The 27,687-nt window shown below is 35.0% G+C and overlaps 1 protein-coding gene across 1 annotated transcript in view; it reads left to right on the top strand.

Moving 5' to 3' along the window:
• The first annotated feature begins 600 nt into the window (after positions 1 to 600).
• The window catches only part of Dyrk2 (Dual-specificity tyrosine phosphorylation-regulated kinase 2), a 49,976-nt gene continuing 22,889 nt past the window's right edge, over positions 601 to 27,687 (top strand). The window contains exons 1-4 of the mRNA XM_017623000.1: positions 601 to 779; positions 4,403 to 4,961; positions 8,298 to 8,467; positions 8,645 to 8,922. Coding sequence (XP_017478489.1) covers positions 756 to 779; positions 4,403 to 4,961; positions 8,298 to 8,467; positions 8,645 to 8,922 — 1,031 coding nt within the window. The 5' untranslated portion in view covers positions 601 to 755. The remainder of the gene's footprint in view (positions 780 to 4,402; positions 4,962 to 8,297; positions 8,468 to 8,644; positions 8,923 to 27,687) is intronic.

A 27,687-nucleotide genomic window follows, 5' to 3' on the forward strand; every position in this document is an offset into this window, starting at 1 on the left:
GCTACTACTTTTACATTCAAGTAACAATGGATTTCAAAAACTTCCAGACTTAAGCGATTAATTTTCTCCAAAAATTGCACACAAAAAAAAAACATTTTCATCAATTTTTTAAGGCAATTGGCAACTCTGTTTAATAAAGGTTGAGCGTGAAACCTTTCCAAAACATCTTCACGTTTACTGAGCTAAATTTTCTAACAAATTAAAAAAAAAATGCACGAAAATTTTAAATAGGTGGCAACTTCAATAAAAATTTGTTTTTAACAATATTGAGATATTTTACTTAACGTACTTATCGTTTAATTTTCGAAACAGCTAGCAATCCTCACCAATAATTCTGCGTTATGTATATATAAAATTGAATTAGATTTTATCCAGTTGGCAACCCTATCCGAAATATGCCCTGTTTAACTTTTCTCGAAACCTTTATCAATTGCTGCACATATTGAGCTTTTGATTGTGAAAATAAAAACATAATTTAGCTGTTGTGAATTCTTATGCAAAATCTTTAAACATAAGAAAATAAGATAAGATATTAGATCGATTCCGCTATTATTTTTAAAAACTAGTTTATTTTTATTGAACTACTACATATGTACTAATCAAAGTTACCGCTTTCATTTATTTCAGCTCTCCGCAACACAAATCGCAAATGTACGCGTGTCCGGTAAAACTAGACAAATTTCCTTAAACTGAACTATAAAAGTAAAATCCTTGAGGATTCTTAAAAAACATTCTCAATTTGAGAATATTGGAAAATGTTGGATCGTTGCGAAATGCCGGTGAGTAGAATTTTTATTTCCTATATAAAAAATATTTAAGCATGAACGAGTTAATTTATATTACTTCACAAATCAAATGAAAATTTAGACTTAAAGCACTCGTTATATAATTTTTTGTTCATCACTTGTTTAGATACAAAGTAGGTAAGTAGAAATTTGGGTGCTAGCACAATTATTTTGTAAAAAAAAAAAAGTAGAGGGAAACAAAGCATAATCCAGCCTATCGTTTTCTTACTATCAAGCTTATCTTAGTAAAAAACTAAAAACCTTTTGGCGTCTTAAACCTTTGTCTACCATTGGACCCCTATGCAAGCAACAATGTGGGTTCAACGGACCCGGGCTGGTAGTTCCCGCTAGATTTGCAATAACAATACCAATTGCATATTAAAAAAAAAAATATATATATATTTAAAGAATAGACTACATGAAAATATGCAAAGTAAAGCAGTTACGGAGTTCAAAATCATCAGACATTGAAAATCTCATTCGGGTCCATTGGACGCGGGCGGTAGAAAAAGCGTTAATACAAAATTCATCAAAATTTCAAACTCTTGAGTAGGAGTTTCGTACTAAAGAGAAGAGTTTTCCAAAACAGTCCCCTTTCTAATTTTATTTTGCATTTGCTTTACTCTAAAACCCAAACCAAAAGGGAAGGTTTGGTACATAGATGGATCCGAACTTGATGATGGTAAAACTGGCCCCGGCATATTTGGCCCCACTTCAAAAAATCTATACGAATGGGTACCTAACTCACCGTCTTTCAAGCGAAGGTTCATGCAATAGAAATTTGCGGCAGAGAATGCACATCGTTAGTTAGGCAGTCCTACTGACACTTAAGTGCCACAAAACGAATTATCGGCTAGCACATGACTGCTTCAGTGTCCCAAATGCCCCTAGAGCTAAGAATATAGTTCTATTAGGATGAGTATCGAGGCATGAGGGACATGATGGCAACGAGGAAGCTGACTACCTAGTGAAACAAGGAGCCACCGCTGTATTTCATGTTCCGGAACCCTTTTGTGGGCTCGCCAAAGCACACACAAAGGGGGTCATAAATGACTAGGCAGAAAAAATGTTCAACAGGAACTGAATGTAATGTGGGTACAGGTCAGCGGTAAGCCAAGCGATTTATCTGTATTTCAAATGAAGCTTCAAAGGAACTACTTAATTTAAGCAAAGAGGACCTTAAAACTCTGACTGGGTACTACACGGGACACTGCTCCCTTCGGTACCATCTTAGTAAAATGAACCTCTCAGAAACAAACGACTGTCGATTTTGTGAGCTGGACGAAGAAATGCCAGAACACATCCTCTGTGAGTGTGAAGCTCTTCTAATCCGTTTGGAAACATGGAAAAAAGCTCTTGTAAGTTCTAGGCTACATCAAAAGCCTTCCCATATAGGGCAGATGGTTACGAAGATGAGAGCACTTTAGAGGTTGCATATGGCTTAAAATAATAACTTATTTTTAAGGGACATTGTTTAATTACAAGGCAAATGTCTTTGCTAATAATTCTACCCCTGTGATCATTCAATGATGAGATTCAACCATAAATAACTTTGTCGCCAAGATTAAATCCTTTTTCCTTTGAAATTTTCAATTTCCTGTATTCTAAGTATTGTGCTCCAGTGCCTACAAGTTGCTGCTTAAGAGCATGGTATATATTACATACATATATGTATGGTGAGTGGTGAGTGAGGGCCTCCACTCTTATAACACCGCGAGCAGATTGATCTATTTTTCCCCCCTAATAAGGTGCTCGTTATTTAGTGTACTTAGATTTAGAAATTGAATAAGCTCCTTCTGTGGTATTACTGTTAGTTGCATAAGAATTTCGTTCTTCTAGTTGTTAGCGGTAAAGTGTTCCATTGTCCCCTTAAAATAACCGCAGAATCTACATTTGTTAGTATTGATTATACCAAATTGTTTAAAATGCTTATCACACTTATGGTGGCTCGTTAGTGTCCCACACAGAGTTTTCAGCTGTCTCCTATCAGATTCAGCTCTTTTAGCATTATACAAAGGTGAAGAGGTTTTTCCAAATTCCCAAGGTCATTAAGGTTATTCCAGTGTGGGTGTGTGTATTTTAGTCGCTAGTTTTAAATATCCCGCTTTAATTGTCTCTTACTAAATCCAAGCAGTGGGATGGGATCTGGGAAAATGTCTTCAGCTCCCTTCTCCCTATTCCAGCTCCTACTCAATGGAATGTTCCGGTACTATTCGTCTACCACTTTTGTAATTTTTTAACTCATTTGGGTTTGTGTACCACATCTCTTTGGTGGGAGAAGGACTATATTTCCCTTATGAAATATTATTATATATTTCGAAGAACAGGCCTCACGAACGAATCGTCTGCATATGCCATCATTTTTCGGCCATTTTGTAACTCTATCGGTTCGTCTTTGTCTTGCTTTGCGAATACATTGAACTCGTTTTGGTTACATTGAAACTTGGGTATAACAGCGATTTTTAGATTGAACTTTTTAAATTAGAAAATTGCCTTAAAACCTAAGCGAAAATATAATTTTCCCACATTTTCTCATATGGCAACACAGTAGAAATGGATGCCCATATTTCCTTTTCCTTATTATTGAAATTTTTTTAGTCATTGCATATACATATATGGCAAAGCAATCCTTTCCCAAAAATCCTTCGAATTCAAAAGAAAGTCCTGAAAGGAGGAGTTTGGTATCTACTTTAAGAATACGTATACAAAAATCTTTTTGCGTTAAAGATTAATTTCCTGGAAAATTAAATAAAAATTAAAAGAATCGGCGTTAAAACAACTGGGAATAAAAAACTGCACCCAATGAAAAAATCATCATTTTCTTGTAGAAATCGTCAAATCATCAAGACAGTTAAAAATCTTCCAAATGACGACCAAATCTTCAATCTGGCAACACTGACTGAAACCCAAGATTTCTGCTTATTCGTAAAAAGTTTTTGTAGCTACAGCTTTTAACTAAAAACTCACTCATATGTACACACATACGTATATTTTATTCCACTCGTTTACGATTCGCCTAAAATCATACAACAAAATCGTTTTTATTCGGCAGAAATTTATTTAAGCTGAAATTAGTCAAGAACGTAAACCTACCGGTACGTAAACCCGAGTCAGCTGACACGATCTGTCTTACCAAAGCGCCATGTAAATGAAAACTCAACACCGCAGAATTTTTCTGTAGTTGTAGCCCGTAGCGCAGAAATCTGCGGAATTTAGATTTTTCCGTGTCAGCTGATTTCTCCTTCTTTAGATGGTTGCCACTTCGTCAGTTTTGCAGATGGTAAAAAAGTTATAAGTTCCTATTCGAAATATGTTTAAAATATTTGAAATTTACTATTAAATAAGGTTTTTGTTGAAAACTAAGTAGTTTATATTTAGTTACAATCTATTATAGCACGAAAAATTGTGGTTGAAAGGGTAAGTTTATGAAAAGGCATTGAAGAGTGGCAACACTGTAGTAAGCAACACTGAGGGCTCCAGTAATCGACAAAATTCTGCGTATACAGACTACGTTTAAGTATACGTTCTGCGTTCTCGACTAATTTTAGCTTTACACTTTCATTCAATTTCGTTCTGTAATTTTTTTTTTCTCCCTCTCTCTCTCTCTCTCATTGCAGATTCAAATAGACAACGATAAGTTGCGGCGCGTTAGCGCCGTTGTCGATCGCGACAATCGTCTCTCAAATTCACGCATCGATTTGCCAAATGTATGCAATGGGGGCGTGGGTGGTGGTGGTGGTGTCGGTAGTATTGCTGGTGGTGGCAATGGTACAACGCGTGGCTCATCGCGCTCCAGCCGTTGCCTAGATGCACACAATAATCATTTGAATAGTCACAGCCATAGTCATCACAATGGCCATCATCAGCGCAGCCCAACTAGTGGCAACAACAACAATAACAGTAACAGCAACACTAATACAAATAACAAAATTCAACAACAACAACAACAAACAATTAATGCCAGCAAACAAAACAACAGCAGCGGCAGCAACAACAACAACAACAACAACAACAATAACAATAATATTGGTTCACCAGTATCATCGACAACGATCTCATCGCATGGCAACAGCTCGACAAGCGGCGGTGAGCGGGGCTCATCGACCAAATCGAATAGCAGCAGCGGCAGTGGCAGCAGTGACAATATGAAATGCATTACACCGATGACGCCGGCAGGTGGGTGCAACAAATACATACATACATACCTACAACAAAAAAGATACAAAAAAAAATTAAATTAAATAGAAAGAGTGTACGCTGTTTGGGTGTGTTTGGGGATTTGTTTTAGTTTGTCCTTCAACTGCTTGTTGGGCGCACTCATTCGTATGTGTGTGTGTGTGTGTGTGTATGTATTTACCTTGTGTTAACGTATTTATTCAAGTTCAGCTAACCATATTTGCGCTCTGAGCTGAGGCTATTTACGCTTGACGCTTATTTGCTTAACAATTTCATTTCCCACAACCCACCTTCCTCGTGCTGCTAGTATGACGTTCAACGTTCGACGCTTGCTCGTTTGGCCCGCTCAGCCAATGGCAGGATATGACCGATAGCATTTAGTGAAAGTTTTTTTTTTTCAATTTTATATTTATTTTTTGCTAGTTTCAGCAGCATTATACGCATCACTGTCATTCAATACCTCGCAACTCTCGCTTGAGTGTGCGCTTGTATGCGCTGCTAACCACAAGCATTTTGCCTCTTTGAATGCTCTTCGCGTTGTTGCTAATTAAATTTTAAATAAATAATATTAAGGTCAAGGATAACTGCGGCGGCTAGAGAAATAGCAAAAAAAGTGAATGGCAGAAGGCAAAAGGCAAAAGGCAGAAGGCAGAAGGCAAGAGAAATTAAAGCTATGTCAAGCGAAAATGTAAAAGTGAAAAGCGCAAGTGAAACTAAATTAAATAAATAAGGCGCTTTAGTTTCGTTGGCGAATTGCATAGATGCCCAGCAAGCAATAATAAAAGTGATGCATTTTCTAAGAGAAAGGGCCACGATAGGTTATTGCTGTAGATTTGTTTATCGATAAATTTATACACAATGCATGCGAGCAATCTGTTAATAGTGGTGTCGATTGCTAAATCGATAATATTATTGTTAAAGTTATAAAGAGCGAATGTGATAAATAGTCGATAACTTAATCGATAGCACCATCGGTCAGTTAAAATGGCGATTCATGTATCGACAGAAGTGCCGATTATTAAACTGAAAACATGTTCGATAGATTTATGGATAACATCAGTGTTAAATATACATAAAAACATTGAAAAATAAAAGGAAAAATCGGTAAACCGACAAATGTTTCGATAATTTTATAGCTGCATATATCGATAACAAATTCGATGTACATATATAACCAATGAACACATCGACAGATATCTTTACAGCTTAAACCTATTTTGATTGCAGCATCAATATGTTGAACAACACCCGATAAACATTTCGATAAAATCATGAATGCGTATATCGATAAGGTCGTTGTAATATATACATATCGAATGCGATTCAGATGAAGGATCTTTAACAAAACAACCGAGTTTCCCTTAAAAAATTTTTTCATATAGTAACGAATCAGTATACCATTTTTTTCTAATATATTCATAGGTTTTCGGTTTAAAGGAGTTATGATACATTCTCGTTAAGTTCTGAGAGGAAAATACTGATATTTAGCTTTGACCCGGTCTTCATTATTCTATGAGAGTATTTGATCTAACGGATTACCAACAAAATAACTGATTATATTCCCAGTTTAGCCCGCTTATTGGATATCGTGGATTTGGAAAAAGTGAGTAGCGATCACGTCAGCGCAGTTAAAAGGAATATCACTTATGGCTTAGCTTTATATAAGCAAATCTTACGAGTTGCTTTTTCAGTATACATAATTCCTTTCTCTCGCCAGAAAAAAGCGCTAAAACATTCTTGAATTTATTTGAATTAATGGAGTTGCAGAAACAAATACAATCAAAAATAAATCAAGTATTTAAACAATTTTAGCCTTACAAGGCTTATTTGGGCGAAAAAGTAACGAAATTACAAATTTTTGTTATTGTCACTCGACAAAATCGTAATTGTCTTTTTTAATAACTTTGGGAAGTTTTCAAATTGAATGTTCATATTAGAAGCAGTGAAAGTTGGCATCAAGTAAAGCATATCTGAGAAGTTTCAAGAGTGTGCCACCGAATTAAAAAACAAATGGCAGCATGCAAAATATCTGTCGCAGCTATTTTGTAATTTTTAAAATTTAACGATTTTTTCATTTAAAAGTTTAAGATACTTCAAAATTGTTAACATTAAACGGTGAAACTTTTTTTCTTGCTAAAACAAACCAATCAATAAAACTATTGTGCCACCAAATGAAAAAAAAATACATTGATTATAAGGAAGGTGACCATGATTCGCGAAAGAAAAATTCCAATCTTCTTTTTTTTTCTGGCACACTCGAAATGCAATCTTAAATTATTATATGCATGAAGAAATTAATATATATATTCGTGAAGAATACTGCAGAAAAACTTTCCATGCCAATATTTAATTACTTTTAAATAATATGACTTTTAAATTAAGGAGTGCGAGTAAACGTGTTCGCTGACTGTTTATGGTACTACGGAGCACGTATGTACGTTTCATACACAATTACGGGTATATGAGCAGGAGTTTTTATTTAAATTTTTTAGTATATCTTTTTTAAGTTTTCATTTAAACACAATTTCGCGATGGAATCCATAGGTCACATATTGATGCCACAAATTCTGATAACACAAATTTCAAATATACATACAAAAAGTAATAAAAAAAAAATTTAAAAAATTTACAAATTTAATTGCCCAATGCTCTACTGGGTGTAAATTCAAATAAAAATTATACTTATAAAATATTAATTAAATCATTTTTTCAGTGACGACCAGCACTGTTACTGAAATGGCTGAACATAAAATAGGATTTGTTTATTTCTATGTTTTATCTCTTTTGAACATTCGGCCCTCCTCATATATGCGAGTACCTATGTATGTATGTATGTATGTATGTATGTATGTATTTAAATGAATTTCCATTTGACGGAGCTAACGAGTGCGCTGATATTTTATTCATATCCGAGTACAAATGGATTTCATGTGTAAAAATAAATTGAAAATTTGCGTTTTTTTTTTTTAATTCGTACGTAATTTAAATGCACTCAGCGAGGAGAGAGGCGTTAAATGGCAGCGGGGTTTTGACGTACATGTAAATACGTAAATGCGTGTTTGTTTGAGGCTTTGACAGACACATGGAAATGCATGGAAATGTTAAGCAGTCTCTAGCAAATGGTAGCAAGGTAGCCTACGTTAAGGATATATTTGCAGTAGGCGTACGTGAAATGCAAAGCGTGTATTTTTAATTTAACTTAATTTTAAACTTTGATTTTTTTTTTTTTGTTATTGGCGCTATTTTTTCGAGTTTATATTCCCTCTATTTATTCTTATTTTTTCATTATTTAAGTTAAGAAATTTTTAACCAAGTTATTGTCTTTTATTTTCGCAGAGCTCGTTAAGAAGTACCGCAACTATTTGACTGATGTGGAATTTGAAGAACTAAAAGTTTACAAAGAGATTTGGTATTTCGGACAAAATGCCAGCAAAAATTACAATAAGACCACAACGAACGGAACTGCCAATGCGGGCTTCGATGATGATAATGGAAATTATAAAATTGTGAGTAGCAACGATTGTTAAAAAAAAAAAAATAATTCCTTAACTTGTCAGTCCAAAAGTTTAGGGTTTTTCGATTCGCAAAATGAAAAAGAACATGGCTCTTTTATGTGAATTATATTTGTTTTATTGTGAATAAAAAATACTCTGAATTTCTTTGCATTATTCATTTCCTCACAGATTGAACACGATCACATTGCCTTCCGCTATGAGATACTCGAAGTAATCGGTAAGGGTAGCTTCGGTCAAGTTATACGCGCCATGGATCACAAAACCAATACATACGTGGCCATTAAGATTATACGCAATAAGAGGCGTTTCCTCAATCAGGCTGTGGTAGAATTGAATATTTTGGATGAATTGCGCGAAAAGGATGCCGATGGATCTCACAATGTCATACATATGCTGGATTATACATATTTCCGCAAGCATTTATGCATTACATTCGAGTTGTTGAGGTGAGTGAAATAAGTAGATAAAAAGCTGAAGATTAATTGAAAAGAAAAAGCACTAGTTGTGCAAAGACAAAAGTGAATTACAATTGCTATGGGAGATAAATTTATTATCGATAGCGATAAGTACTTATTAACTAAAAGTATTTTCTTGCTATTTGCCTTTAACACTTATTGTGGTTACCTTAGACCTTTCTAGTCCTGGATAGGAAGACTTAGGTTGCAATAGTTAAGGATTTTTTCGACATATTTCAGTCCAGAGGTTTCGATAGGGTGCCAGTCATGCACCCGTTAACCTTTGAACAAGTCTTCGGAACTTCTTCTCTGCTAACCGTCTTCAAGTAAAACTACTGAGGTCTTTTAGGTTGTAGCTCACCGTTCTTGGAGGCGATTTTGCTTACGTTTTAACCACCTTCAAGAAACCAGTAGAGGTAACCCACATCATGCGCTATTATTTCGTCCTGAATTCTTCGCATGCTCTTTGCTAGGGTACACAACGCCGAGAACATTGAAAGCTCAGCTGCTAACAATGCCATCTGTTCGCGTGTCTTGGAGCTTTGGAAGAAAATACCGTTCGGGTATAGTTACATCCTAAACGTACAACCGCCTGCTGTCCGCCGACTACTTCACCGCGCGAAATTCCCAATCTGCAGCGGAAGGAAGGGTCCCGTTCTTGAAGGACTTAACGGTCTGTTGCAGGTGTTTTCATTGAACAAACTAACCTAATGCTAAACGTCCGCCTACCAGACCATGCACTCGTTTTCGCGGGAAAAATGTTTGCAATTAAGGAGGCGAGAACGCTGGTGAATATCTGCTTAGATAGCCAAGCGACTGTTCAAGCACTCTCTTCTACCTCTGATCGTTCTAAACTAGTGCATGACCGTAAAAGACAGCTGGCTCCGATTTCTGATCAATACGGAAATTAACCTTACATGGGTCCTGGGACATACTAGGGACATTTACAGAAACGAGACAGCGGACGAACAAGCGAGGTGCGGCTCAGCACTGAATCTGTCGCACGCGGTAGAAATGGGTGCCTCGCTCCAGGATATCAAAGGCAGAATTTCCGAAATTTATCATTCGAAGACTTGAAAGAGGTAGTAGTAGTAGGATTACCCACCAGTGCTGGGTGTCTTATGGCCCAAATAAAACCAGGGTTTTTTCGGGAATAAGCAATACCTGCAAACTCACGGCAGTCTGTAAAGAATTGGCATATACTTTATGTGACATATGTATGTGCGGCAATCATATGAATATATAAGTAGGTAATTAAATTATGTACAGCTACAATTAAATACTTGCACTAGCTGGTAAAAAATTTCAAACCACACACTCCGCTATTCGAAAAACTTTGCTTCTTCGAATATTAGATACTGAAAAATGCCACTTCATCTACATACATACTCGTATAACAAAAAAAAAGGGTTCGTTTTGCTCTCCAGTCAATAATTTTATGTTTATATGGCACATACGTATATGTATGTATGTACATTTTAGCTGTGGAATACATACATATCTTTTGCTCACCCCTGCCCCCTTGTCTGAACTAATTCAAATGTCAAAAGTGAATTTCGAACTTTTACTGCTCACTTTCAATCGAACCGCCAACTGTCTGAATTGTTTCCGTGCATTTCCTATTTTTTTGCTTGTTCGTTGCTCGCACTCCTTTCCTACTACTATTGTAGGTAAATGACGTGTGACGTTTTGGCATGTGGTTTGTGGCGTGCAGCATGTGACGTGTGCAGCGTACTTATTTGCGTATGCCAATGCGAGTTACCCGACAGCAAATGGGACTGTCTGGCAAACTAGTGGGACATTGCTAAATTTTGGGCATTTTAAATGCACATACATACATTTGTCGAGAAGTAGTAGTTTTGACTACCAATCGCTGTCAGTCAGATCAATTCAAGAAAACACAGACAATGGCCCACAACAGAGGTATTTTTTTACTCTCCGCAGTGGTAACTAAAAGCAAACACGAGCAAGTTGCATCTGAGTACAAAGGACCGATACTGAACTAGTCTTTTTACGCGACTTCAAAAATGTACTCCATTGGCTATTTACAAAATTTTAATCTGTACTTTAATTTATTTACTTTGCGGTCTACCGGCTGCTCTCTTTAATTTATTTGTTTTTTCTGTTAAGCACAAAACAAAGTTACCCATGTCTATTTGTTGGTAAAATTTTAAAGTTTGCAAGTTGTCAGTTGGCAGTTGTGCTGTGCCTAGCACCGGCATATGGATTCCCAAGTCATAGTTCCTCCACAAAAACGGTACGAGGGAATGCGAAGCGTGCATTTTGCTGCGTGTACGGAAATATCTGGCGCACATTTTGTCTATACATACATACATATGTACAGACAACCATGCTTGCATTTAGTTAAAGCTGCTTGTTGGTAGGTTGGCTTACTCCTTTTTTTTTTGTATTTACTACCACTCAACAATTTTGTGGGCTTCCACTTATCAACAATTCAATCACGACAAGTAAACAATTCCGCGAGAAGTCGTCGCTGGCAGGGTAGAGAATATTGGTGGCCATGGCCGTGACAATGGCGGTGTGGGGGCATGGTTGTTTGTTGTTGTGCACTTTGCTGTTGTGCTGTTTGGGCTTGCGAGTAGGTATTTAATTGGTTCATATTTAATTTTATTGCAGTTGAAAGTTGGTTTGTTTTATTTTTTGGGGACTTTTATTGTCATATGAAATCCATGAGCGGCATTTCACTGATATTTTGCTTGGAGGCTCCTTTCAACATTTTTATAATTTGTTGCGAATACTACAGGGTAGAGCTGGAACACCTCATATTTCGAACAAGAAATTTATACGACACAATCTTTGCTCTTTTAGGGTAATATTTATTTGCGTAGCTTGCAGAATTTAGGTTGGACTTACAAAATAAATGGTTTCGTTGGCTAGAGAAGACTAACGGGGCGTTTTCTGCGAAATGTATTTTATTTCATACACATGAAGAAAAATATGGCCTAAAAGTAGGCAGCATTGCATGCCACAGTAACTTTTGTTTATTCCTACTTAGCAAAGGCATTTATGGACTTCTCGAATGGCGAATGAAACACTTCATTGAAGTGAATACAAGAATTCATGTATGTGAAATTAAATTTTGTAAGCTACTGATAGAAAACCGAAGGGTTATAGAAAACGGGGCTTCCATGAAATGAACTGGAAATGGAAAGGCGCGCGACTTGGAGATTTTCGTGGCTTAAAGCCCTTTATTTAATAATGAAAATGAAATTTTTATTTTTAAGAACTCAAAAAATTATATTTTGTCAAAGTAAATATCAAAATGAAATAATTTTTATCCGACTTATTTATAAATTTTTGAGCAGTGAATCCATAATAAACTGAAAACTACCCATCTTCCCTCTCTAAAATGGAGGGAAATATTTCTTATTGAAAAAGGCAAACATTTCAGCTTCCAAATCGGGCATGCTCTATCTTTTGTTCGTATGACCGCCCTCCGGTTTCGACCGTAAATAGATTAAAATATTCAACATGTTTTTACTACAGATATGAATTCTGACAATACAAATACGTAAGTTTTGTTTGAAACTTTTTTCTCGGAGGCGCCTTTTTCAATCCTTAAATGACCTTCGAATTGCAACTGGTCCTAGACTTCCGAAATGAGTGAAAATTTTATTTTTGGAAAAGGAAAAACTGTGAACTACCAAGTCGGGGATGCTATATATTTTGGTCATATTACCGACTTGCGGTGTAGAAAGTTGAATTTTCTGATACTTGAATGCGATTTTGCTGCTCCTTTTGAAGCTTCTGATCCTTTTTTTCCGATTTCAGCGATGGCTTCGTACTTTTACGAGGAAGGTAAAGCAATTGCATTTGTCAAATTGTCTTCGCTAACATTACGTGACTTTTTTTCAGTGAAGATCCTCCTCCAAGATCTTTCTCCACCTCTCTCACCTCGAGTTATGTTTTTATTGTCGTCAGCTGGGTTGCGCCTCTTAAGGCAAAGGTTCATAAGTAGTACTCCACGACATTATCCGAATTACGTGTATAGCGTTCGGCCGTCTTATTCGCAAGTTTATACGGAATGCAGTTCCAGTTTCCTACTTCAAGGAAGGCTTCTTCCCCTGATCTCAAAGCCTTTTCACAGCCTCTTTTATCCTAACCAGCGAGGTTTTGTACTTTCATTTAATTATTTTGACACCGCTGTATGACCATGCTCTGTCAAATGCTGAGGAGTGGCTTCACTCTGATCAATGAATGCTACAATCAAGCCCTCGACATCGGAGACTTTTCGCCGACGCGCCTTACTCTAGATGTCATAGACATCGTTCTGAACTCCAACAATTTAGATGGCATCATCATCTTAGCTTCCTGGAAGCATCGTCTCTTCCCCACTACCTGATTGATCCAATTTGCGAACCTCGAGTAAAGAGTGGTCTCGCCATCCACTCCAATTTCCATTTCATTCTTAGAGGAAACCAACTGTCACGCTTCTTCCTTTATCGGGCTGAACTTATAGTTAAGCAGGTGTAGCTGCCTTGTTAAGTGCTTTTCCGTCCAAATCCATAATTGCTGGGCTTAATCCTAAGCCTTTTAATAGCTGCCATATTAACATACTCATTTGGATCCAGCCGTAAAGCATATTTAGAAGAGCATTTTCTTCGGCAATATCGACGTTAGTAGAGCTCCCAGGGTTCGAGCTTTCTGGGGCGCTCACACCTGTGCGTTTCGTGCTTTTTCGGCGGTCACAATACAATTACCGCGAACTGTTTACTTTATAGTGGAGGCAGCGCCACTGGCGCCAGAGCTTAAAAGTTTGCTGTGTCCATTCCCACAGACTTCTTGGCTGATATATATACCAGACCGAGTTTCTACTCCCTTTATTGCCAAAGCGTGTTCTTATAGTGCTGAAAGGGTTCAAACGTATATGTCCAAATTCAAAAAAAGAATTATTGGGCTAAAGGATTTCCGCTTCCGTTCGTCATTAAGGTTACACCGCCAATTACAAATCACACAAATAAACGCGCAGAATAGTGTTTGTAAGCAATTGTTATATAAAAGGTCATATTTAATTGCTGGGCGTATTGTTGGTGGCATGCGAAACTGAAATTAAAAATGTGACTCCAGACCAAAGAGGAAAGAGAAAGAAAGGTAATGCCAGAGAAAGCACCAGAAAAATCAGTAGAAAATATAAAACTGAAAATAAAGCAAAAACTTTCACAGTTTACCAATTTTTTCAAATTACGCCTACACTTGCGCAAGTAAATGGAGCGCGCGCATATGCACAATCGAAAGCGCACAGCAAGCTCACTAGCGGTGCGCCTAATAGCATGCAATGCGCTTTTATGGATTTATGAAACGTCAAAACTTTTGAAGTGTGTGCATAGCTGCACCCATGTGTGTATGTATGTGTGTGCATGTGTATAAGAGGCGCATTTTGACCTTCATTGCTTGTAGCGGAATTATGGCGGCACTAAAATTTAATCAAATGATTTTATAATTACCTACACTGTTACAGCAAATGCCAAGCGCCAATTTTTTTACGATGATGATGTCGCTGAGTCGCGTGCAAGGCGTAATTTCTTGTTGTAACGATATTGCTGTTTTTATGGAGTTCACTCTACCCCTCCGCTACATTTCGCATATGAGGAGCAGCAGCAAATTTCGCTTCAACTATGAACATAGTATAAGTGTAGTATGTACATACATACGTATGTACTACGTACTGCGCTTATAAGTTGCAAGTCGTGTAGCGCCACTCAAGCTCTAATCCAGGGGTAATTTGCAAAAGCACATGTGATTTGTGCAAACATTACGACAGGCAATCAATTTATTTCGCCCTTTTTTCTGCCGCTGGCGTAGTTGCCAGTTTACTGCCAGCATTTGATGTGCCATTGAATTGTCAAAATAAAGCACAACCAATTAAATGCCACACATGGTTACCTGCATGTGTACCTGCGGGTTTGCAACTCAAGTTGCCATAAAAAAAAAGTAGCCAACAGGTGGGCCAATGGTGTATAAAAAGGTTCGCATGCCTTTGCGCCCATCATTAGCCATAAATAAAATGTTTCAACTGACACTTTCGTACAACTAACATATAACTCTATTTTCAAAGCCCAGAAGGACATACGTGTGCGGGTAAGCGTGAGAGCTTACTTGGCTTTTAGAAGATTTATGGCTTGGTATCAGCGTACATATAAGCCCGTATGTAGGTATGAATATTCGTAGGCTTCCATCGCTCTGAAATATTTTCGTATTTTTTCGTCTGTAGATAGGTACATTTTGTTAGGTCTTTGCATATTTATGTATATCGTACCACACGTTGCAAGAAATAGCGCACGCGTGCTGCTAATAAAAATGTTATTTTACGTATTTCTTGTATTGGAATGTATGGAAATCATGTGAAAACACTCATGGGTTTTGCCTGGCTTGGGGCGCAAAGACACATACATAATTGAATTGCAAGAATATTGGCTATGCGTGGGAATATTTTTAGCAAGTTACGGTTGACATATGAAAACTTACATTTATGTATTCAATTTTTGGCTTACGAAATTTATATAAGTAGACAAGTATAAGTACTTTTAAAGTATTCGAAGTTTATTTACCACAAAAAATTTAAGCAAACACAGTCAGAAAATGTGTCGTTATGCGGCTAAATATACTTGTATAGTACCTCCTTTGCAACAACAAAGCTAAACACGAGGATAAAAAATAATTCAAATAAAGGAGGCAATAAAATATTTAGGAACTTTGAGCTCTCAGCTATAAGCTCTCATACCGGGCTGATCGCGCTTTGCTCGGAATGCATAAACATTTTAAATTTTTCAAAATTTGGATATCAAATTGACCACTATTGCATAACTTTAATTAAAAGATATTTTTATACAATACCACTTTCCATAAAAATTATGTCGACAAAAAAATATTATCAATGTGTAATCAATTATGTATCAATTCGTTCATATTATATTAACAACAGTGACACAAAATAAAAATAAAAAAAACTTTGAAAAATAATGTTAATTAGCAAAAATATTATAAAAATTTTCACAAAATTTATTGTTTTTGGAAACCACTATGGTAAGCAGAGTATTTTCGATTTCAACTATGATATGGAGGAATTATTTAAAACTTAGATTTTAACAATACTAAATAGTCTTTATCTATAATTTTGTCGTAGACATTTTCCTGAGAACCTTTTTGTATTTGTCAGAACTAAAACACAAAAGCAAAGCATGCAGAAAACAGCAGTCAGTACCTCAGAATTCTAGAAAAAAATGTTTTTAAAACAAATTTAAAAAAAATTCCTTTTTGAATCTTGCAAATTTAAAAAATAAATAAGAAGTACGCCAGGTTGATTAATACACATTTTTAGTACTTTTGATGTACTTAACTTACTATACCGTAAAGAGTAATATTGTATCTTAGTTTTCTAAATAAAAAAATTAAATAAAAATACGTTAGAAAATAGGTGGCAGCCCTATTCAAAAATACTTTTGAATTAGGGATTTTCAAAATACTTTCCATTTGATACTATGATGTGCTATTTAGTTAGTACTTAATTTCGTATAGGTGGCAACTTTATAAGAATTTTTTTGGGAGATAAAACCTACCTAGACAGCGCTAAAATGCAAACATATGAATTAAAAATTTCAACAAAATCGTTAGAGCTTTTTCCGCTGAGAAGAACCCTCCCTTTAAAGCGATTGACTAGGCGTGGATAAGAAAAAAGTTTTTTACATAGGAAGTGCAATCATTTCGGGCTTGCAATTAGTTGTCTAGCATTCACAGCTGCTGATATAAACAAAATATTTCTTGTGCCATGTAGGAAGTGTATAAATACGCATAAGGAAAAAATAAACATGAATGCGAATTTTTTTTCATAAACTTTAGTTGCAGGAAGGCTTTCCTTTCAGTCTTGGCAAAAAATATTTTTGGGATTTCAGCAGCCAAATAACATTTTTCAAAACATCAAAATCAGTCCCTAAATGATTTGTAAGTTGGAGTAGCCATAAACTTTAACAAACATTCGGTCTTGCAAGACAAGGCTGTTCTTTAATGGGCGGTATATAGCCTGAGTGCTGTTTTCTGCATGCTTTTGATTTGATAAAAACAAAAAGGTTCTCAGGAAAATGTCTGCGACAAAATTATAGATAAAGACTATTTAGTATTGTTAAAATCTAAGTTTTAAATAATTCCTCGATATGATAGTTGAAATTGAAAATACTCTGTTTACCATAGTGGTTCCCAAAAACAATAAATTTTGTGAAAATCTGATTTTAACTGCCTGAACTGTCTGCATGTCAAAATAAATTCATGTTCAAATACCTTCATTTCATACGTAAGAAAACGTATTCGTAAATATGTATGTATGTATATCCATTGTTTATAGTTCACACTAAAAAATACAAACACAAATACATACATACATAAAATTACTACAGCAGCAGAGAATGAAAAATTATTGGCAGTAGGTGCTGTGTCAACGCCTACAACTATAAATATTTAATTGACGCTGTCAGGAGAAAGAAAAATAAGAGCACGAAAGCCCGCTGCGAAAAAGGTAGTAAAGAGTTGAAAGATAGACATTAATCATTTATGCTGCTGGCAGGTAAACAATGTAAATGCTCAAGTATGTTAGTGAAAAAAAAAAAAATAAGAAGAAGTTACAGATTAAAGGCTGAAGAATGAGGTGGAATTAAAAAGATTTCTTGTGAAAAAATTCAAAATACCTAAGGTTTGAAAATCAAAAATTGTCTTCATATTGGAGCCAAACGCGAGAATATTGCCAAACTTGCTTTGGTATCTAGGCTAGTAAACAATCTGAATTTTTCACAACAAAAAAATTCACACATAAATCACGCAAAGTCCGAATTACACTTAGTCACCTGCACCAATACGCCAATAAAATTGTGTCACCACGAACTAACCAAAAGAAAAAAAAAAAAAAACACAAAATAAAGGCAACACTCGCCTCCATTTCAGCAGCTGCGTAAACCTACACTCACCTACATAGAGCCATAACGATTCAATGTGTCCACTAACATTTAAGTGTTGCCATAATTTACTATTTTATGGCAACACTTTAGCATTACGCCCATTGAATTTTCATGCTGCTCCGTGAGTCGAAGGCGTCAAAAGCTTGGCGTTGTGTGTGTGTGCGTGAGTGTTGGACACAAACAAAGCTCCACCGGTCTGAACAGAGCAAAATATGCTTAACATTGTTGCTATGTTTGATGTTTAGGTGGTCACTTGTGTGGCATTACTGGCACTTTACGACATAAGACCACTGCAATTTTCATGTATGTACATAAATATGTACCATATGTTCGTATGTACATGCATAAATATACAACAAAGCAAGCAAGCAAGCAAAGGCTACACACACCCATACACATCTTGTAAGCAAGTAAGCTCATTTCAATGTATGTATATGCAGTAATTGTTGTTGTGTGAGGTCATGTCTGGGTTAGTATTTAGGTTTTAGTAAAGAAAATGTCATTGGGGCATTGCGAAGCTTCTAAATTGCACGTTAAGTAGGTTGCTTTGTAGTAAACACATGCAGGACATTCGGCTATGTGTGTGCATGTGTGGCAAAAAAGAAGAAGAAAAAAAAAAAACAAATTTGCTGTCCAAAAATTTGGAAATTTAGTCCTTTAGCAAACCGAAAATCGGTATGAAGCATTAAGTTAAGCCTCCAACCTCGAAAGCGATTTGAGCTTCCCATGAATGCGGGTACATACATACATACATAATTACACACCTATGTACTATGTACATGCATTCATAGGTATATTCTCTATTATATGCTGGTGTTAACCTGAATATATATTACTTGATTGCTGCTGGGAATTGCTGATTGTATCAGTAATTGTATGCGGCAGCCAGGTGAAATATGTACAGGGCACGTGTATGTTTCTGTATGCAGCATATTGGGGTGTTAAACCGAGTATATTAGCTGCCCAAAAATTATGCACCAAAAGATTAAATTTATGCACATTTGTGTGCGGCCAGATTCAAGCCATTGGTTTATGTATTTACAAGCGAATAATTGTGTGGTTTAAGAAATTAAATTGGCAAATTGAACATGAATAATGGATGAGTAAGTAATATCACCTTCAGGATTAGGATAGGCTCGGGATTGAGGATTATTGTAATTAACACAAGAGAAATTTAACCAGCTGTCACATTAACTTGTTTCTCTAGAATTTTTTATACCTACTCGCCAAGCACGTCTTGAAAATGCGCTTTTATTAAATTTTATCTTTTTAAGTTAATAAAGTTTGCAGTACGAAATTCGATGATGAGATTGTGGGTATATTAGACCTCAAACAATAATTAAAACAAAAAGAAAAAATTGTGGAAATTTTCGAGGATATAAATATAAGGGCAAAAGTTGAAAAAATATTTTTCATATATTTTATAAGTTAGAATTCTACAGAATTTTTTCTTTTATATGATAGCTATACTGTTATCCTACTTTGCACTAAATTTTTTAAACAATTTTTTGAAATAATCATATTTTTTAAATTTCAAAGTCCTAAAAAAAAAATTCTGACGTCAGAAAGAAAAACTAAAAACACAGTTTTACTATATTTGGCCCATAGTTTCAGAGTATATCGATTCGTTTTTGTGTGTGTTTGAAACTTTTTTTTTACTATAGTTTACCCATAGTTTCGCGAATATATTTTTTTGTGTGTCAAATTTACTGTCGCACGGTGTAATAACTCAAAGTTTAACAAGGAAAAATAACACTTTATGGTATTTTTTTATTTCTATTAAAGCTGGTTCTGTTTCCAAAAAATAAAACTGCTAACGATGAATATCGGTACATAAATAAACCACTTTTGAATGGTCAAATGAAAATGTGTAATAATTTTTTGTATGAAATATAAGCAGGAAATAATGTTACTCATACGCCATATCGTACATGTCCATAGTCTTACATACATTTTCGATATTAAAATTTGAATTTAAAACATAAAATGAAAATATTTGGAGAAACCGACGTGATTGTAAAAAACTGTATATAGATCCGTAATCAAAAACTTAAAATTAAATTTACGTGTCTTGAGTGTTATTGAATTAGCGCCTGTAAGTATGTAACGTGACACATTGCACTTCGCAAATGCCCCATTAGAAAATTTCTTTAATACGGTGTTTGCATGAGGCGATTTTCCAGGCAGCTTTAGAGGCGATTAGTTGATTCAAAAATTGGCTGCCCACCAACTTCATTGGAAGCGATTATTTGAAAGGCCGTTCACACCAGGCGATTGTTGATTTCAACTAATGGTTGTCTGTAAAATCGCCTCATGTGAACACCGTATAAGTGCAGTAAAAGTTGCTAAATACAGATGAATTAAAGCGTCGGAAACAAATTTGTGTGAAAATTACAGAGAGACGGTATTGCATATAAACCCTCAATATGTTTATTTTCTAATTTTATTTTCGAGTTTTATCGCAGAATGACCTCAATTTTTGTTTTGTTTTTTTTGTGTAAATGAACCGATCGTTCGAACGTTTGACTAACTGGCGAGGAAGTGGCAATTTCGCCGCTAGTGGGGCGTATTTTTTTATCAAAAATAAATATAATTAATATAACTATTCTTTTTTGCGTTGTTATTATTTTTTATCAAAAGTAATCATTGTTTTATGAGTTTTATTTTCCTGGCCAGAAATAATCATTATTTATTGAGTTTAACTTTTTTAGTCTTTAATTTTTTTTTTTTGCCAGATGGAAACGAATCTCCGTCCAAAAATTTCAACAAGCTTATTAATCGTATTATACTTTTTTTGTAACCGCACGCATTAATTTTTTCTAATTTTTGAGTGGATATCGTCGCTACCATGTAAGACTATCGACTGTGCCAAAATGCCTTTTCATTTTCGATACTTTACGCATGCGTTTAGAATGGTGGCAAATCGTTGAATTTCTAGTCTTCTTAGCAGAAGCTGCAGATACTGGATTTAACAAAGTATCGAATCCGACACTTTTTCTTAATGACAAGAAGTTTTACAACAGTTTTTTTTTTGCTCTCGTGAAAAGTACCCGTTTTCACATTTGATAATTTGACATGGTAGCCACGACATGTGGACGAGAGCACAGCAAAAAGTAATTACCACAAAAAACTGGTTAGAAAATCGGTGGGCCGTTTTGAGTTTTTCGATCAGAAAAAAAAATAATAGAGACCAAAACATAATTTTAATTTTTGAGAGAAAAAATAAAACTCAATAAATGTGTTTTATTATCGATACAAAAAAATATAAGAATAAAAAAATAATCATTATTTTGAGTGAAAAAAATAAAACTAAAAAAACAAAAAAAAAAATATTTTTTCTGGTCAGAAAAAATTAAACGTAAAAATAAATTACACTCGATAAATTATTTTTATTTTTCTGAGCGATTAATAAAGATCAAAATGTTATTAATTATAATTTTTGTTGATATTTTTCACAAATTTGTAGATCGTAACGGCTTCGAATCATTATAAATAATAATTTTTTCGGTCCCTGATAAAACATAGTTTCCAAACCTTACCTGGTCCCGAACATTTTCCTTTCATTGAACATCTATTATCACAATAATTCTGACTAATGTATACAAACACAGCTATCACAAAAAACGCGATCAGATTTCTGAACTCATTAAAAATAAATATCAAATATGCTAGGAATTGAGCTGGAATATCGCTTGCTACAGGCTTACTATGTTTATCAGTATAAAAACTAAATGATGAACCTGTATATATTAACTTACATACATACATATGTATGCACATTGCAAACATACATACATACATACATTCATATGTGTATGCAATTTACTATTATTAACGCAACAGATCTCAACAAATGGGCACTTAACTTTTGATGCAATACATACAAGTTATAAGAACAACACTACATATACATAACCATACTTCAATTAGTGTGCGAATAATTAAATTCTGCTGCCAGTTGGTGAATGTAAAAACTTTCTGCTAACCAGAGCTCACATCATTTATGGCTGCACAAACATCAGCATTACTATGGTTGAGAAATCTAATTTACTGTAAGTTTATATGCCTAGACACAGTTTTACAAGTCAACATTGGTAATGTTAAAAATAGAGTTGTCCAGCTAGGCGTATACGCAACATTGCTCTTTAGTACAGCCAAAGCAAAACTGTACACACTTCTATCAGTAAGTCCACGTACATTTATATACATATGTATATGTATATGTACATACATACGTAGATTTGTTTTTCTTTCCATTCCAACATTTACTATGACTAATTGCCATTTGATGTGCTTATTTAACGAAGGTAACTAAATTAGTGCCACATTTCGCTGGCAATTTCCTGTGCAGAAATGCCTCCTACACAAACGCTATTAACACATATGTAGATGTGGAGAATGCCGTAAGTGTGTGCGCTCCAGATACATTTGCCACTCACTGCATATATGTATATGTCAAACTGTAAAGCAAATATTTTTCAACAAATTTTTCAAACTTTCGAGCAGCATAGTCTACTCATGCCTGCTCGCCCGTCGCTTCATCAAGAGTCTGCTGTCAGTCATGTTTGTTTACTTACCTTTACTTACTGGCTTGCGAATTTTCTTTCAGCTATGTGAACTTNACGCTATTAAACACTACTGGTGCCCTCTGTTGACAATCCTTTAAAATTTACTTGTCTATCAAAAAATTTCACAAATGTTCTTTTTTTTGTTACGCACATTATTTAGACCGTAAATGTTGTTCACTAATGCACGTGATGACGTTTGGAGCACATAAATGCATTTCGTTGATTAATTGAAAATAATTTGTTTAATGAATAAATGAATCAAACAATTTTATTCGACGTGCGCAACTCCTTCACATTAGAGTGGGTAAGAAAAGAGTTCAGTTGACTCCATAAAGCGGTTACATGAACCGCAAATAATTGTTCATAACATTCGCTTGTTGAAATCGAATAAACAAATTCGGCAGCGCAGTTTGAATGAAATTGTAGTGAAATTGAATATAAGTAGTATGTCGTATGCTAATATTGACTGCGTGCGACAAGGCTGTTAACGAAGTTTATGTGTGCTAAAAAAAAAAAAAGAACTTGTTGAAATTTCTGATGAGTTTACGACTCGTTGTTAATGACATTAAAAACGATTAATATTGCTCGTAGTTTGAGTGCTACAACGACCTTTAGTTGGTATGCGAGTCACCACATAACAATCACTCTAGCTTTTGCCGCCTTTGAGCGTCATTCACCACACGCTCTAACCACTAAATAATGGAATTTCATTAGATACGCTTTATCTTGCACAAAATTAAATCAATTTCTTCCACCCTAGACGNAATGACATTAAAAACGATTAATATTGCTCGTAGTTTGAGTGCTACAACGAGCTTTAGTTGGTATGCGAGTCACCACATAACAATCACTCTAGCTTTTGCCGCCTTTGAGCGTCATTCGCCACACGCTCTAACCACTAAATAATGGAATTTCATTAGATACGCTTTATCTTGCACAAAATTAAATCAATTTCTTCCACCCTAGACACCGTGTAAGAATAATTAACTCAAGCATTTATGGGTATGTGGGAAGTGGTAGACGAATAAATTTCCATAAACATAAATGCGCATTTATTGCATTTTTGTTGCCGTGTTGACATATTTTTAGGCGCTTGGTATTTAAATATGTAAGACTTTTCCTGCTGATTTTAGTAAGAAACCTCATAAATTAAATTCTACTAAATTTGCAAGCCATAAAAATGACATTGTGTGTATTAAAAACATTTGGAATTTATTTTGCTTAAACTTTTTAACAGCCTTTCTACGCATAGCTTAATAAGATTTTCTGCTCTAAGGCGGTTCTTGCAATTAAAGAGAGAAGCTGAACACATTCACTTGAAACATTTCACGCTTGTGTAAACGTTGGCATGTGCCTTTGGCGCCACGAAGTATGTAGGTGCTGCTTTTACGCATTCATGGCTTAAGTATGCGTCGTCAACGAAGAAAGAGAAGAAAAAATGGAGAAAAGTTCCTACATACTTTTTTATGCGGCTTAGATGGTATGCACCTATGGGTCATTCCAGCGAAGACGACGAAGATTAACAGTTATTACGAGACTAAAAAAGGAAACGTTTGGATTTTTCAGTTATTATTGGACTTTTGCCCAATAAGTTCGAAAAACNTAAGATTTTCTGCTCTAAGGCGGTTCTTGCAATTAAAGAGAGAAGCTGAAAACATTCACTTGAAACATTTCACGCTTGTGTAAACGTTGGCATGTGCCTTTGGCGCCACGAAGTATGTAGGTGCTGCTTTTATGCATTCATGGCTTAAGTATGCGTCGTCAACAAAGAAAGAGAAGAAAAAATGGAGAAAAGTTGCTGCATACTTTTTTATGCGGCTTAGATGGTATGCACCTATGGGTCATTCCAGCGAAGACGACGAAGATTAACAGTTATTACTAGACTAAAAAAGGAAACGTTTGGATTTTTCAGTTATTATTGGACTTTTGCCCAATAAGTTCGAAAAATAAAATGAATCTAGGATTCTTGTCAAGGAGGTCCTATGAACAAAGAAACATTGATAGACTTCTTTTACGACAATGTTTTATAACGTTGAAAAAGGTAACTGTCATTTTCGGTCCCTGCTTTAAAATTGTGCTGAGTTATTACAAAAATTAATTTACGGTGCGAAGTTGTAAACTTTCAACAAAATGCTTTTTGGATGTAGCAGAGTTCATTTTATTCACAAACTACATCGTCACTCCGTAAGAAGAGTAGCACATCTCAAATTACCGTGGAAGACTAGCACATTTCAGATTTTTGCGTGGAAGACTAGCACATTTCAGATTGTCGTAAAATTTATTTGTAATTTGATTTGTTNACATCTCAAATTACCGTGGAAGACTAGCACATTTCAGATTTTTGCGTGGAGAAGTAGCACATTTCAGATTTTTGCGTGGAAGACTAGCACATTTCAGATTGTCGTAAAATTTATTTGTAATTTGATTTGTCAACCAAATACGTCGACCAAATGCGAAATCAAATTTATTTATGATTTAATTTGTAGAGCAAATCAATTTGATTCGTGATTTTTCAACTAAATACATAAGGGGTATTCTCTGAGTCTTGCGAAGCCCCTGTATGGTGCACAGATTGCACGGTAAAAACCGGTTTTCATATGGGAAGCTTTGCAAACCGTGCAATCCGTGCACCGTGTAAGGGTTTTGCAAGACTCAGAGAATACCCCTATAATAATTTTTTTGTGCAACGCAAATGCGATTTTCAAGTATTTTACAACTTCCAGTTCTACGCAAAGTAGTGCTTACCAAGATTGTAATTAATTATTATATTTCGGGATTCTCGGAACTACTTCGGGATTGTCAAAACAACTCCGAGATTCTCGGAATTCTTGGGACTGGAAATTTTTGATAGTACTAAGGGATTTTTGGTATTCTCGAGACTATATCGGAACCTTTGGGACTATTTCCGGATTTTCGAGACTTCCAGAATTCTATCGATTTTTCGAGACTTAATTTATGTATATCGATAAATATATGGATAAAAATATCGATAAATATATCTTTAAATATATCGATAGAAACATATGTCGATAACATTATCGATAATTTTCGATAACAACATGTATTGATATATATAGATAAATATATCGATAACAACATTGATAAACATATCGATAACTATATCGTAAAATACAAAGATTGCAAAATCGATAAAGTTATCGATGTCAAGATCGATAAATATAACAAATGTTCTGAAATAGTCCCGAAAATGCGGAAAATGGTCCAGAAAGTCCCGAAGTAGTTTCGAAGATAACGAAAAATCTCGAAAATCCCGCCATTTTTGGTAGAACTGTAAGTTAGAAAATATTGAAAATCATATTTGCGTTGCATAAAAAAGTATTATTTAGTTGAAAAATTCCGAATAAAATTTATTCGCTCTGCTAATCAAATCACATTTTTTATTTGCTTGACGAATCAAATAACAATTAAATTTGATTTCAATAAATTGTATTTCTTATTAATTAATTAATTAATTAATTAATTAATTATTTGGTTGACAAATCAAATCACAAACAAAAATTATTTTATATTTGATTGATGAATCATATCACAATTAGATTTTATTTTTTATTTCCTCGACAAATAAAATCACAAATACAATTTATTTAGGATTTGATGCAACTTTCAATTCAGAAATAAATTTGATTAATGAAATTGTGATTTGACTAATTCAAAATCTCGCAACCCTGATTACTTATAAGTTTTGTCTTCCGCGCGACAATCTGAAATGTGCTACTTTTCCACACAAAAATCCTAAATGTGCTACAGCGCAAGCCATTTTTTATCTTGTGGATGTGCTAAATTTGAAATTATTTTCTATGTAAAAAAGCTTTACGTTGCACAAATGCCTCTCTCAGCTGATTTTTTGCTCATATTGGTATTCATAAAATTTTATCTCACTGATCATAATTGAAGGGCGATACGCCTATTATTATGCTACGCTAATATTCCTTTTTATGAGTATTTATTTACTTATCTTGTCATGGCATGCTAAAAATAGATGCTCATTTAACTTTACGACTGGCATCGATTTTACGTCATTCGCTTACTTCTTTGACTCACAATCAGCTGTTCAGCTATTGCTTGCCCCAAAAGGTATGCCCGCACATGCCATTGAACCAATAGAAAAGTCATCAAAATGCTATAAATGCCATGTTGTTTTTCATTGCTACATTTGGTATTTTACCTGCGTCGCTTCGGAGCCACCCTCCCTATTGTTGAATTATTTTTACATTATTTTGGCATTTGTTGCATAAGCTCAAGGCGCAAAAGCCGCATACGGCTGACTGAACTTGAAATTTTAGCAACCAATGGCGTAGGACTTTTTTTTCGTAGAGTCTACTGATCTTTTTATTCGGATTTTTGTTGATAAGCTTTTTGTGCCGCAGACGCTTTAATTCGATTTGATGGTTGACTTTAAGTTTTTCGGTTCTTTTTAACTATTTTGTTTTCTTTACATTTTACTTACTTATTTTTGTAATTTTTTTTTTTATCGAGGTTCATAATCAGCTAATACAAATTAAATAAACAACAGCCTAAATAAGTATGTAACAAGCTACTCTAACAACTGTTCTCGGCATTGACAATGTTTTTCGCACTGCGCCTAACAAGCATGCGAGTTGGTAATCATCCCCTGCTCCTCCTTCTCCACCTTTTTATATACGAGTATATATGTACGTCAAAATTTGGCTGCGGAAAATTTCTGTTTATAAATCGTCTAGTGACATGCAATGCTTGGTAACGAGCTACTAATATTTATAAATTTATCTACATTTGACTGCCGAGAAATTGCTTGCTGTGCGCTTAAGTATCGCGGCTTTGACTGCATGATGGCAGTGGTGGCGGAGAGAGAGTGTGGTTGGCTTTGTGAAAGAAGATGGTAGGTGCATAGCCGTTAGCCTGTCATCGAAATAGTTGTCTTTGACATTTCTACATTCACACTTGCAGTTTTATTTAACCAACAAAAAAAAACAAAATGGCATTTAAATTCCGGAAATTGTATGAGAATTTTGCTTTTAACCTTCAATTTTGGATAAGCGAATTTTTTCTACTTGCTTAACGATACTGGCCTGGGGCTATAAAAATTTATCTGATTTTAGTTAACTGTGCAATTAAAGGTAATTCCAATGGCTATGAGTTTTCAGATCCTTGATAGCATTGCAATAGAATTATCGCTTGCCAAACATATGTACATATGTACGAGTGAACCTTTCGATATCGTTACT

This window comes from Rhagoletis zephyria, unplaced genomic scaffold (assembly GCF_001687245.7).
Source record: "Rhagoletis zephyria isolate East Lansing unplaced genomic scaffold, Rhagoletis_zephyria_1.1 Rzeph_scaffold_03009, whole genome shotgun sequence".
Classification (NCBI taxonomy): domain Eukaryota; kingdom Metazoa; phylum Arthropoda; class Insecta; order Diptera; family Tephritidae; genus Rhagoletis; species Rhagoletis zephyria.